The sequence below is a fragment of the Onychostoma macrolepis genome, chromosome 15 (genome assembly GCF_012432095.1).
Source record: "Onychostoma macrolepis isolate SWU-2019 chromosome 15, ASM1243209v1, whole genome shotgun sequence".
Lineage (NCBI taxonomy): Eukaryota > Metazoa > Chordata > Actinopteri > Cypriniformes > Cyprinidae > Onychostoma > Onychostoma macrolepis.
This window is the reverse complement of record NC_081169.1, coordinates 8,240,882-8,256,214: the sequence shown is the minus strand read 5'-3', so window position 1 is coordinate 8,256,214 and position 15,333 is coordinate 8,240,882. Positions and strand designations below refer to the sequence as shown.

Sequence of the window (15,333 nt, the reverse complement as noted above, 5' to 3'; positions counted from 1 at the left end):
GAGAAAGAGACGGAAGGGGTGGTCTCACAGAGTAAGAAAACCAGACACATGAAAGGAAAAAAAGAAGGAGCAGGTAGGGGTGTGGGCAGCTCGGGGCCTTGGCATCACCGGTGCATAGCATGCTTTAATTAGAGAGGCTGCCGCTTCAGCACCTCTCAGAACCCCCACCCCTCCTCCCGAACCCCCTCTGCTGTGCTACACAGCTGCACTGAACATCCATTATGCATGGCGCCGGTTGGCAATGTCCGTGACCCTCCACCAGCCCTCCCTCCTTGGATCCTGTGGGCCATCCATTCCCTTGAGTTCCACAGCAGGGATACAGCGGCTAAGGAGACGCTCCAGCTCTCGCGCCGCCTACTCAACGGGCACGAAGGTGCTAAGTGGCGAGGTGGCAGAGCAGCGTATTGGATGTGGTAGAACAACAGCAGCATGATGCGGCGAGGACCGTGGTTACTGTGGCATGAAGCATGGGCAGAATGAAATAGAAGCGCAACCCTTTCAGGATGAGCGTTATGAAGGATGGGCTAATGGAAATATGATGGATGACAGAACATGAGAGAGGAAGAAAAGATAGGACAGGAGGAGTGCCATACCTTTCACTACCTTATCCAGATAGTGAGCTTTGTGGGAGATAAAAGACAAGGACATATAAGGGAGGTTCTGAACAGTGCTGCTTCCATGACAAGACAGACAGCTAGAGGCATGGGCTGGTTACTTGAGACTTCTACGTTTACAGAAACACAGGGGCTGCAAAAGCTATAGCAAGGACAATAACATGCAAAAAGCAACACGTCACATCACAGGCTGGGAGAAAGTTAAAGGTATGGTGTGACAGGGTAGAGAAAGAGAGAGATGAAAACAGATGTAGCGAGAAGTCTCAGTTTATCAGAACATGCATTACAGGTGGGAGATTTTTTGGCAACACTTTCTATGAAGCCTGTATATGTAAACTATTATAAAACCCTTCATAATGCCTTATGTTAGACATTTTTTAAAAAATTCTGAATAGGCTAAGTATTACAATTGATTATAACTGTAAATTCTAAAACGGATGCATAGTGCATATATATGGCTTTATGAAGGATAGCGGATAATGCATAATAAATATTTTCAGAATGTATTACATGCAGACTTTTTGGAAAATGTCACCATTAAGTATTTTTTTATATATATAAAAGTACATCCTTTAGGTTTAAGACTGTAATAATGTCAAAAGCTTATAAAGAAAGAGCATGTCACTGATGAGACGACCACATTCTAATCCAAACAGCAGTGGAGAGGCAACACGTCATCTGTTGAACATTCTGTACATTACATTACAGACCGTCACACTTACCGCCTTTAAATGGCAAACGCTTTATGAGAATATAATGATCCTTGCTGTTGGGATGCTATGTCTCACTATGGTACATATATGAAGAACATCAATAATGCATCAAGAAAATATTAAAAGATGGAATGCTAGTTAATAAATAAATAACAGCACTCCTGCATTTCTGGTTTTACTTCTGGAAAGTTCATTAGATCAACATAGAAACTGTTTTCTTTGTTTGTTCACCTCTGGTGTTTTATGAGACGCTGTTTTCTGAGGAGTATTTTCTTTTTGGGGCCACTGACTGATAAACTCAGAGACAAAATCAATTGTTACAGCTGGAAAAAAATAAATAAAAAATACAATATCAGATTAGACTATGTAAGTTCCAACAGAGCAGATATGTCATGAATGTTTTTGGATAAGATAGAAAGGGCGAGAGACAAAGAGTAGAACATAGAGACACAATGATGTTGAGACAGAAACACTGGTTAAGGCAGTATCTCACAGAACAGACTGTTTATTGGCCCATTCATATTCTTTAGGTGAGATGGAAAACAAATGTCAAGCACTTAATGTGATTTACTAATGTTACCCAAAATACCATTCCAATCAACCAATCACATTTTAGAGTTACGGTTAAGATAGTGCAACACTGTTATCAACCAAATTATTGCTGTGTGAATTAAGGGGTAGGTTAAGGTTAGGTGACACTTTCAACAAATAAGGTACAAAATTGGGTCTGAAACTCTTAAAACGGTTATTACATACTTTAAAGTATTTAACTTTTCTTTCTCAACAAATGGTCATTGAAGGGAGGTGCTTAACCTTAAGAAAAAAGACTGGATTCTTTGCAACCTGTTACCAAAATTTAGTCTAAATAATGTTTTTTTTTTTTTTAATAAAGAAATCAAAATAACTTACAATAGCTTAACAAGGTAACATGCTTGACTACAATATTTGTAAACATAAAAAAAGAACGATTTGATGTGTATAAAACTAGTTATATTTCATGCTATAGGTCAATTTTGTTGAATGCTGTTCCAGGACCACCAGGGGCATGTATTTATGTGAACTATTTTGTCTCTAAATAGTTAGTACAAGGTAAACAGGCAGGGAGAACTACTGTTGTGCTTGTTAAATAAGAACATTATGTTTGGCTTAGCTTCATTAGGGGCTCAATAATCCACGCCACCCCATATTTCCATTACAAAACTACCCAAAAAGGTGTTGTGTTCAACAGTCTTCCTGCTCTGGAGGTGACGGGGAAAGAATCCATCTGCTGTTTTGTGGTCTACTATCTAGTGGCTTTCTGTTAACACTTAAATATCTTAAAATCTGACCAAGGCACAACCTAATACACCTGGCTTAAAGGGATAGTTCACCCATCCGTGTGAAGCATGTTTTATTATGGACGCGCGCGCGTGCTTTATTTAACGTGTTTTGGACTGTTCAACAGAAACAGGACAATTTATAATATAACTATATATATATATATATATATATATATATAAAGCAAGGACCACAATGGAAATAAGTTACTGCAACTTTATTGTGTTATCCTTCACAAGAAGGTTGGAACAGTGAATTGCTACTTTTTGTGTCAATTAACTCAACTCAACTCCGATTGGATTCGTCTGAAAGAAGAATGTCATATACACCTAGGATGCCTCGAGGGTGAGTAAAACACAGGCTAATTTTCATTTTTGGGTGAACTAACACTTTAACTGGACGGGTTGCCTCAATGAAGTAAAGCTAAGTTGCTTTCTTCATCTTGAAGTATTACTAACAATATAAAATATATTTTTCGGGTTACTTCATAAAATTAGCAAAGATTTCACTTTAAAAAGACCTGAAAAGGGATATTTTTATAGGCCTGTTATTTAATAAAAAGTATAAACTCAGACAACAGAAGGCATGTAATAGATTGTGTACAACATTATTTTCAGAAAAAAAAAAAAGTAATAATTTAGAGGCCTTGACATTTGCATATCAAATATGACACAGTAGGGTTGATAAATGTAATTGAGTGTGAGATAATCCCTTATTTTTTGTAAATTCACTGTTCCTCGTTGCTTTTTAGTTCAAATAAAACCAAATTAAAGCCGAAATGTCTAACTTAAACAATTTCCTTACCAAAGAAAACTGCAAAAATAATGAATGTTTTAATGTTTTCACAGTTTAATTTTCTAACATAAAGAATGTCTTTCCAGTGACTGCTCTGCTTGTGCAATGCAAATGTTTGTGTTTAAAATGAACTAATCGAAAGGAACGACAGAGAGAATAAGAAAGGAGGGAAATGATGAGTAGAAATGAAAAGACACCTTAGAACATTCCCACATTAAAATGCATGAAGACAAGCCTCATATCCTTGAGCAAACCTGTTCATGCTATGCCGAGTTGCACAAATTCAATTACGCATGCTTCTCTCACACCTCCTCGCCCACCCCTTCCCCCCGTCACGACCCCACCCTCATCCGGCACTTCACGCACACATAAACGAGAGCATCCGTCTTCCGTCTTACCTATAGTGCAGTGTTCTCCGTTCCATCCCGGGCTGCATTCACACTTCCCGTCTTTGCAGGTCCCATGCTCGCTGCAGCGTGGGTGACAAGCCCGTTGTTCGCACCCGGCACCCATCCAGCCCTCGTCGCAGCGACAGCTGCCCGCCACGCAGATGCCATGTCCACCACAGTCGGCTGCGCACAGCTCTGTGGGACACGGGGAGAGAAGGGGTGTTACCGAATAGTTGTTGGGACAGGGGGTAAAGAGAAAGCAAATCCAGGAGTTATTGTCAGTGATGGGACGGCCATGCTCCACTACCTTGTCTGATGGGTAGTGAAAAGAAATTCCTGCACCTCATAAAGGGGGCAATCCCCTTTGGACAATACAAATCTAATAAGGCCATTACAAAGCAGGGGTTTGGAGATTGTGGGAGGTTTAACAGGGCAGATTTTCTGCTGTCTCTCTTCCTTTCTTTTTGGGGGGAATTCCTCCTTTTGTGTGGAGGGGAGTAGGCAAAAACGGAAGAAAAAAAGAAGAAAGTAAAGTCAAAGAACAAAATCCAATTTTGACTTCCCACAGAGATGGAGACACACGCTGGATAATTTAAGTTGGTTTTACAGCATAAGTAATGAGGTGAACGCTGAGGCAGCATGGCACAAAATGCTTTTCTATAAAAGAAAGATCTCTGAGACAATAAATGAAAGTTAGTTCACAAATTAAATCTAACACATTAGATTTCAAAAATAAAATTGCCTCTGTCTCCATGGGCTTTGGGTAGGTTTGGCTGTGTGAACCAATAGTGTCAATTAATTCACTTAACACTTTGTTGAGTGAGTTTGAAATTCTGACATAATGAAAAAGTTCTAGAAACATAACAAGGAAAAAGGTGTGGCATAAAGCACAAAACATCAAGTGAAATGATCATTTTGGAAAGCTGACAGGACCAGACGTTAGACTTAATTATTTTAAACAGCATTTAAAAAAAAAATTAAAATTATCATCCATGCAGCTTTTATGATCTCTAAAACTTTCGATAAGATGACAAGGAATATTAGTACTTAAAAAAAGTTACATCAGAGAACAGAATAAAATGGACTATCGAAGGCAAAAAGGTCATTAATAGTGAGAGACTTAAAAAATGCTCATCAGTTACAGGACCTATACACATTTTTGGTTATACTTTGGTTTAGGGACCAATTCTTATTATTAACTAGTTGCTTATTAGCATGCATATTACTAGCAAATTAGCTGTTTATCATTACTTATAAAGCACATATTAATGCATTATTCTGCATGACCATATTTTAGATCCCGTAACCCTACCTCATACCTAAACTTACTAACTATTAATAAGCAGCAAATTAGGAGTTTATGGAGGCAAAGTCTTAGATAATAGTTAGTTAATAGTGAGAATTGGACCCAAACTAAAGTGTGATGTTTTTTAAATGTTTGGTAGATCTGAATGAATGAATGAATGAACATGTTGAATGAACATATGAATTTTTGGTCCTTACAATTAGTTAATATAATTCAATTTTATGTGTATATGTGTGTGTAAAATAAAATGTGTGTGTTTGTGTTTGTATTCAGTTATATCAAAATTAGTGATGTCAAACGATTAATCGCGATTAATCGCATCCAAAATAAAAGTTTTTGTTTACATAATATATGTATGTGTACTGTGTTTATTTATTATGTTTATACATATATATATGTAAATACACACACATTCAGTATATATTTAGAAAATATTTACATGTATGTACATTTATATATTTATATTATTATATTTTATATAAATATATTTAATATATAAACATAACATTTTGCTTAAATATATACACATGCATGTGTTTGTATTTATATGTATATATATATGTGTATATATATGTGTGTGTGTGTGTGTGTGTGTGTGTGTGTGTGTGTGTGTGTGTGTGTGTGTGTGTGTGTGTGTGTGTGTGTGTGTATATATATATATATATATATATATATATATATATATATATATATATATATATATATATATATATATATATATACATACAGGTGCATCTCAATGAATTAGAATGTCGTGGAAAAGTTCATTTATTTCAGTAATTCAACTCAAATTGTGAAACTCGTGTATTAAATCAATTCAATGCACACAGACTGAAGTAGTTTAAGTCTTTGGTTCTTTTAATTGTGATGATTTAGGCTCACTTTTAACAAAAACCCACCAATTCACTATCTCAACAAATTAGAATACTTCATAAGACTAATAAAAAAAACATTTTTTTGTGAATTGTTGGCCTTCTGGAAAGTATGTTCATTTACTGTATATGTACTCAGTATTTGGTAGGGGCTCCTTTTGCTTTAATTACTGCCTCAATTCGGCGTGGCATGGAGGTGATCAGTTTGTGGCACTACTGAGGTGGTATGGAAGCCCAGGTTTCTTTGACAGTGGCCTTCAGCTCATCTGCATTGTTGGGTCTGGTGTCTCTCATCTTCCTCTTGACAATACCCCACAGATTCTCTATGGGGTTCAGGTCTGGTGAGTTTGCTGGCCAGTCAAGCACACCAACACCATGGTCATTTAACCAGCTTTTGGTACCTTTTGCAGTGTGGGCAGGTGCCAAGTCCTGCTGGAAAATGAAATCAGCATCTTCAAAAAGCTTGTCAGCAGAAGGAAGCATGAAGTGCTCTAAAACCTCCTGGTAGATGGCTGTGTTGACTGTGGACTTCAGAAAATACAGTGGACCAACACCAGCAGATGACATGGCAGCCCGAATCATCACTGACAGTGGAAACTTCACACTGGACTTCAAGCAACATGGATTCTGTGCCTCTCCACTCTTCCTCCAGACTCTGGGACCTTGATTTTCAAATGAAATGCAAAATTTACTTTCATCTGAAAAGAGGACTTTGGACCACTGAGCAACAGTCCAGTTCTTTTTCTCCACAGCCCAGGTAAGATGCTTCTGACGTTGTCTTTGGTTCAGAAGTGGCTTGGTAGCCCTTTTCCTGAAGACGTCTGAGCGTGGTGACTCTTGATGCACTGACTCCAGCTTCAGTTCACTCCTTGTGAAGCTCTCACAAGTGTTTGAATCAGCTTTGCTTGACAGTATGCTCAAGCTTGCAGTCATCCCTGTTGCTTTTGCATCTTTTCCTACTCAAATTATTCCTTCCAGTCAACTTTGCATTTAATATGCTTTGATACAGCACTCTGTAAACAGCCACACCTTTCAGTAATGACCCTCTGTGACTTACCCTCTTTGTGGAGGGCATCAATGTTCGTCTTCTGGATCATTGCCAAGTCAGCAGTCTTCTCCATTATTGTGGTTTCAAAGAACAAGAGATACCCGGAATTTATACTGTAGGGATGGTCATTTATTGAAACTCAAATGTAAATATTCTAATATTTTGAGATGCTGATTTTTGACTTCCATGAGCTGTAAGCTCTAATCATCAAAATTACAAAAAAAAACTTTTGAAATGTTTTACTTTACATGCAATGAATCTAAAATATATGAAAGTTTCACTTTTTGAAATAACTTACAAGAAAAAATGAACTTTTTCACGACATTCTAATTTATTGAGATGCACCTGTATGTGTGTGTGTGTGTGTGTATATGTTATATGTATATTGAATTTGTACATAATATATATATACACAGTACACACTCATATTATGTAAACAAAAACTTTTATTTTGGATGCGATTAATCGTTTGACAGCACTAATCAAATTTTTTACAGTGTATATTTTGTTGGTGAATGCAATGTAATATCTTGATATAAAAAAAAGAAACATTTGCACATGTGCTATGCATGAATAAAAAAAATAAGGGCCATCTTCAAAACAGAACAGTGATTATGTGCCTAATTTGTCAAATCTATGCAGAAGGGAGTCAGAAAGAAGGTTGCCTGTAGGCCATTAATGAGTCAATTATGTTCATGTTTTGTCATTGTTACAAATTAAACAGAGTTAAGTTAGTCTTTTCAGGCACAAACCATAACATGGCATTACCAGATTTAAAAGCTTGAAGGAAAAAATGGAAAAGAATCCTTCCCTCATGCTAATTACAGTACTAGGCCTTTGTTAAATTATGTAAATGCCCTTAATTTCACATGCAACATTTCAATTAGAGGCATCCTAATGGCATTTCATTCAGAGCTGCTTAAAGTTGTCAAGGAGACACACAGTTGCTCATTTCCACTGGTTCCTGCTCTCCTTTATTGTCCCTCTCTCAATTTGCTTAGTATTTTGCCCCTCGCTCTATCGCATACACACACAAACAACTCGCTTGATTATACGAATATCGTTTTCTCATAACGGTGTTCCTTAAAGCGATTCTCATAAAAGGTAACACAGCAGCCAAATGACAGGATGATACCATCTGTGAATCGTTCCCACAATGCTTCACTGCAGGGCAAAGACGCTACTAACATTGTACAATAATTGGGTAACTCCTGCTTGCGTCCTTTAATGGAGGAGGAGAACTAATTGATGCAGATCTTGATTGTTTGCAACAGCTCATTTCAGAACGTGGTGGAGCTGCCCGGCTGCCCACATACTAGAGCTGAAAGCTTTCTTATTCAATTACCAACACTGACCAAGAGAACTGAGACAAAAAGAAGGAAAAAAGGGGGAGGGACAGAGAGAGGGAAGAAGGGATTTTCATCTTAGGAGTGGCTTTATTTCCGTTTAGTTTTGTGGCATAACATTTATTTTACCCCCCCAAATTTGTGCAATTAATTTGTGTCAAATTTGTAGAAAACTATTTTGTTTTATTTTACCAAAGCTCACATTTTTCACAGTTACTCAGTAACAATACATTAAATGTTTGTCAGTGTTAAATGGCTGCCAGACATTTGCCAGAAGAGGTAAATATTTAATTTTATTTTATTAATGCTCATATTTTTCACAGTTTATCAGTAACACATGAAATGTTTGTCAGTGTTAAATGGTTGCCAGACGTTTGCCAAAAGAGGTAAATGTTATATTTTATTTATTTTATTTTATCAAAGCTCACATTTTTCATTTTATCAGTAACAATACATAAAATTTTTGTCAGTGTTAAATGGTTGCCAGATGTTTGCCAATGGAGGTAAATACTATATATTTGAATATTTTGTTTTATTTTATTTTATATTTTTAAATTTAATTAAAACCTTATATTAAACCGTCAAATTGTTAAAGTAAAATAATACAATTAAGTAATTTACCAAAGCATATTTTTTCACAGTGTATTGATAACAATACATGTGTTCTGGGTGTTTTTCTAGTGAAGTTGCAATTAAGATTGGTGAGTTAAAGCAGAGGCAGGCAGAGGAGAGTACAAGTCTCGTAATAAGTTAGTCATGCTGCATCTTTTGCTTGAGAAGCCAGGCTTTAAATGGCTATTTCCAGCAAAGCCAACGGATTACCTAATGGGTCAGTCTGTCTGCTTAAAGTGAAATTCATATTTGCAGATAGTTGTGTTTCAAAAGTTAGCTGAAGCAAAATTCCCATTAGTTCTCTGATCTCCTAAAGCTTTGTGGTGTTTACAATAGCAGCGGCCAAAATAACGATATTGCATCACTGCTTTGAGCACTTCTGGAGGGATATCAATAATGAATGTCCTTGTTTCAAAAATGGTTTAGTAAAACAGCATTTGGTTTTCTCCCTTGTGTTACAGGAAGGAAAAAAAAAAAAAAAACACAACCCAAAAATAATAAGTCCAAAAAAAGCCTGTTTTCAACTCTTATTATTTATTTAGTAAGCACATATAACATTTGAGCGTTGATCCAAGGTTATTATCATTAACTAAAAACAAGATTATAAAAAGAAAAGTTATTCATTGAAATAAAAGATAATAATAATGAAAAAAAGCACATAACCAAATTAATAATAATTTAACTAAAATTCAAATGAAAACTGAAAATATAAAAAGTACAAACTAATTCTCAATCTTAATAAAACAAACAAACAAACAAACAAACAAACAAAAACACATGTATATATAATTCTACAATTCCTTGTGGTAATTTAGTGAAACTTACAAATGAACAAATAATATAGATATACAGATATATTTGATCCTACACTAAATAACCAAATTTAAGACACACCTGAATTAATATTTAATGTCATTATAATTTTTTTTATTTGGTATTTTTTATGTTACATTTTTAATTATCTCATATAATTAGTTAAGATAAAATGTAGAGCCGAAATCTAGAGAACTGTACTGGTGTCTTTCACATTAAAAAGACTTGTGTCTACAGTTAGAAGTCAACGGTGTACCATCTTGAGTGAAAATCAAAGTACACTATCCACAGGTTGCTACTTAACAGAACCTAGCTCCCGTCGTCTGCTATGAAGTGCCAAACCACTTTTGCTGCATCAAACGCTGCTGTTTCACCCCCACCTCCTGATGGAGGTCTAACTAGCGTGACCGAAACAGCTCAAATGTGGAGAAATCTCCGTGAAAAGGTGGTCAGGCATGACCAGAAAAGGGGTCGAGAAGAGGGGACTAAATTGTTCTGAAACCATGGAGAATTTGACCAAACTGCCTATTCTTGATGAGAAAAAAGAAAGGAAATGGCACAGTGCTGAATTTATCAACCAAGTTTGCTTAATTCAGAAGCAAAAAATGTCTTTGAAGTGTTCAGAAATTTAAAATTAGAGTTTAACCTTCCTGTTATAGGCAAAAGGCTGAATGTTTACTGAAGCGCTTTGCAAGCATTGTTTTTGCAGAATTTTCTCAATCACACAAGCTGAGAACATTGAGGTAAATTAGGTGGAGCATGAAATTACACCCTGACACCTGTAGTCACCGCTGTCATGGCAACAGGTGGCGTGGAGATTAGCATAGATCAGCTGCATCAGGGTTCATTTAGAGGGTTTACGAGATTTTAACATGAATCAGTTCATGCACAGGCACGCATAAATATGTGATGCTCACAAAGAGAAATTCAAAACCACAGGTTTACGATTTGCCCTTCAGATTAATGTGATGCTAACACTGTACCACATACTGCGCACTAAAACACGGATATGCAATATGATCAGATCAAGCAGGTATTTGTACAGGATGAGATACTTATCTGATTAGTAATTAACATAGGTCAAAAATACGCAATATTTATTTTCAATATGGAAACTGCTCAGTGAAAATGTTGCGTGCTATACTGAAAATATCTGTAATAATTTTGTTCACATCAAGACAGATTTATAATAGTATTTCTGATTAACTATTAGTAATTAATTTATGTTAAGCTTTGTTTTAATTAATTTGTTCAAAAGTTGTGTTACTTCAGTGTCCATAGATTTTGCTTTACTGCTGTAAATGTAGGTAAAAGTCAACTTGAATGGTCGTTATGAACTATTTTACTTACATCATTTGAAGTCAAAAAGGAATTCAAAAAGTGAAAAAAAGTAGCATGGACCTTTTAATGTGGATTTTACCCATTGACAATTGGGTAATAAACAAAACAAAATGAAACGGAACGAAACGAAAGGAACTAAACACAACTAAACGCAACTAAACTAAACTAAACGCAACTAAACTAAACTAAACTAAACTAAACTAAACTAAACTAAACTAAACTAAACTAAACTAAACTAAACGCAACTAAACTAAACGCAACTAAACTAAACTAAACGCAACTAAACTAAACCAACTAAACTAAACCAAACTAAACGCAACTAAACTAAACCAACTAAACTAAACTAAACTAACGCAACGCAACGCAACTAAACGCAACTAAACTAAACGCAACTAAACTAAATGCAACGCAACACAACTAAACCAAACGCAACGTAACTAAACTAAACTAAACTAAACTAAACGCAACTAAACTAAATTAAATGCAACTAAACTAAATTAAACGCAACTAAACTAAATTAAACGCAACTAAACTAAATTAAACGCAACGTAACTAAACTAAACGCAACGTAACTAAACTAAATGCAACGCCACAACACAACTAAACTAAACCAAATGCAACGCAACGCAACACAACTAAACTAAATGCAACGCAACGCAACTAAACTAAACCAAATGCAACGCAACTAAACTAAACTAAATGCAACGCTACACAACTAAACTAAATGCAACGCAACGCAACTAAACTAAACTAAACGCAACACAACTAAACTAAACTAAACTAAACTAAACTAAACTAAACTAAACTAAACTAAACTAAACTAAACTAAACTAAACTAAACTAAACTAACGCAACGCAATGCAATGCAACTAAACTAAACGCAACTAAACGCAACTAAACTAAATGCAACAACTACACTAAACTAAATGCAACTAAACTAAATGCAACGCAACTAAACTAAACGCAACTAAACTAAACGCAACTAAACTAAACGCAACGCAACAACGCAACTAAACTAAACCAAATGCAATGCAACACAACTAAACTAAACGCAACGTAATGCAACTAAACTACACTAAAATAAACTAAACGCAACGCAACGCAACGCAACTAAACTAAACGCAACTAAACTAAATGCAACGCAACACAACTAAACTAAACGCAACGCAACTAAACTACACTAAACTAAACGCAACTAAAGTAAATTAAATGCAACTAAAGTAAATTAAATGCAACTAAACTAAATTAAACGCAACTAAACTAAATTAAACGCAACGTAACTAAACTAAACGCAACGTAACTAAACTAAATGCAACGCCACAACACAACTAAACTAAACCAAATGCAACGCAACGCAACACAACTAAACTAAATGCAACGCAACGCAACTAAACTAAACCAAATGCAACGCAACTAAACTAAACTAAACTAAACTAAACTAAACTAAACTAAACTAAACTAAACGCAACGCAATGCAACTAAACTAAATGCAACTAAACTAAATGCAACAACTACACTAAACTAAATGCAACTAAACTAAACGCAACTAAACGCAACTAAACTAAACGCAACTAAACTAAACGCAACTAAACTAAACGCAACTAAACGCAACTAAACGCAACGCAACAACGCAACTAAACTAAACCAAATGCAATGCAACACAACTAAACTAAACGCAACGCAACTAAACTACACTAAACTAAACGCAACTAAAGTAAATTAAATGCAACTAAACTAAATTAAACGCAACTAAACTAAATTAAACGCAACGTAACTAAACTAAACGCAACGTAACTAAACTAAACGCAACGTAACTAAACTAAATGCAACGCCACAACACAACTAAACTAAACCAAATGCAACGCAACGCAACGCAACACAACTAAACTAAATGCAACGCAACGCAACTAAACTAAACCAAATGCAACGCAACTAAACTAAACTAAACTAAACTAAATGCAACTAAACTAAACTAAACTAAACTAAACTAAACGCAACACAACTAAACTAAACTAAACTAAACTAAACTAAACTAAACTAAACTAAACTAAACTAAACTAAACGCAACGCAATGCAACTAAACTAAACGCAACTAAACTAAATGCAACAACTACACTAAACTAAATGCAACTAAACTAAACGCAACTAAACGCAACTAAACTAAACGCAATGCAACAACGCAACTAAACTAAACCAAATGCAATGCAACACAACTAAACTAAACGCAACGCAATGCAACTAAACTACACTAGACTAAACTAAACGCAACGTAATGCAACTAAACTACACTAAACTAAACGCAACATAATGCAACACAACGTAATGCAATGCAACGCAATGCAACTAAACTAAACTGAACGCAACGCAACTAAACTAAATGCAACGCAACTAAACTAAATGCAACGCAACTAAACTAAACTAAACGCAACTAAATGCAACGCAACTAAACTAAAGTAACCGCAACTAAACTAAACTAAATGCAACGCAACACAACTAAACTAAACTAAACTAAACTAAACGCAACACAATGCAACTTAACTACACTACACTAAACTAAACTAAACTAAACTAAACGCAACACAACTAAACTGAACTAAACTAAAAGACAAAATGAAGCAAAACAAAAACATTAGATGAAAAACTTCAAGTAAATAAATAGCTAGGTTAAAGTACTAAAATGACCCAAAATAAAACGTAAAACTGAAATAAACGTAAATCTAAATAGAAATATTAAAGCAAAACAAAAATTAAATTAAAAAAATAACAAAAGCACATATCAAAATTAAAACTTCTAATAAAATGAAAATGAAAACTGAAAATATTAAAATAAAAAGCAATATAATAGCATATAAATAAAATACTGATTGGTGCACATAAATTAAAATAACTAAATATAATTCATTGTGTTCATTTAGTGAAAAAAGCAAGCAAACAAACAAACAAATAAATAAATAGTTACATAAATACTACTACAATGCTGAAATAGGGAAACCCACCCATCAAGTACACATAATTGCATAGGACACTGTAGCATTCTACCACTGTACTGACCTGTGGAGCAGTCGTGACCGGTCCAGTTGGGGTCACAGTTACAGGAGTTGGTATCAGCCAAAAAGGTCCCATGTCCAGAGCACTGCTCCATACAGGAAGCACGTGGACTCTCACATCCAGGACCTCCCCAACCTACAAAACAATGGCACTCTCCACGAACACACACACCTCTCCCTGAGCAGGTTGGGTCCAGGCAGTCCACTGCAAATTAGAAAACACATAACGCAGGTATTAACTGACTAATTTTCACATCAAAAGATAATTCAGAAGCAGAATTCAAAGTAAAAATACACCAGCGAAGCCATTTCCCATCAGACCATACTCATCATCAAAGACAAGCGCACTAGATCAAACTTGAACAGATGCATGTATTCACATTAAACTGCCATAACTCAGTGTCCCCTGCTGTTCCTCTTCCTTTCAAAGTATGACTCAAGCCTTAGTCATCCATCTCAGGCCAAAAAAAAAAAAAGATGACTCTATAGGTTTAGCTCTTGTAGCGGAGAGCGTGCCACATGCCCAGTCGCGTCTGAGGAGGCCTGACTGTTCCAAAAACCCTGAGAGAAACAGGATTTACAAACGGTCAAATTAAATGGCCGCATTCGCTGTCGTGCAGTAAACTGGCAGGTGGGAAGAGTGTTGCTCATTCTCTCTCTCTCTCTCTCCGACTCCTCCAGCTGCTGGTAATGAGATTTCCTCCCAGCGCTGGGAAGGGAAAAGACTGGCGCGGTCGGAGCATGTTCTTCTAAATTGAAAAGCGATGCTGGATGTGGTCCCCCCACTTACTGTGAACCCAAAACCAAGCGTGACAGAATGCAAACAAGGACACCTACAATGGCCCATGGGCGAAAAGCTCCGCTTCCTGTACCCACGTTACTCTTAAATTCATTTCTAATCCTCGCTGAAGAATGTACTATGGGGATCAGTCACACCAGACAAATATTCTGAAGACAGGTTTGCAAAATAAAGTAAAAGCTGATTAGAGTGAAAATAAAACTTCATTCGCAACCCATTTGACTTCAAATGTGATATATGTGAAAAAGATATTTCAGGAAAAAATGTAGGCAGAAGGGTTGTGCACCATTCAGAACTGAACTGACAATACATTTTAAATTC

The 15,333-nt window shown here is 35.8% G+C and overlaps 1 protein-coding gene across 1 annotated transcript in view; it reads right to left on the bottom strand.

The window, feature by feature from the left end:
• tenm4 (teneurin transmembrane protein 4) overlaps nt 1-15,333 on the bottom strand; it is a 231,648-nt gene that overhangs the window by 73,398 nt on the left and 142,917 nt on the right. The window contains 2 exon segments of the mRNA XM_058744934.1: nt 3,838-4,023; nt 14,218-14,418. Coding sequence (XP_058600917.1) covers nt 3,838-4,023; nt 14,218-14,418 — 387 coding nt within the window.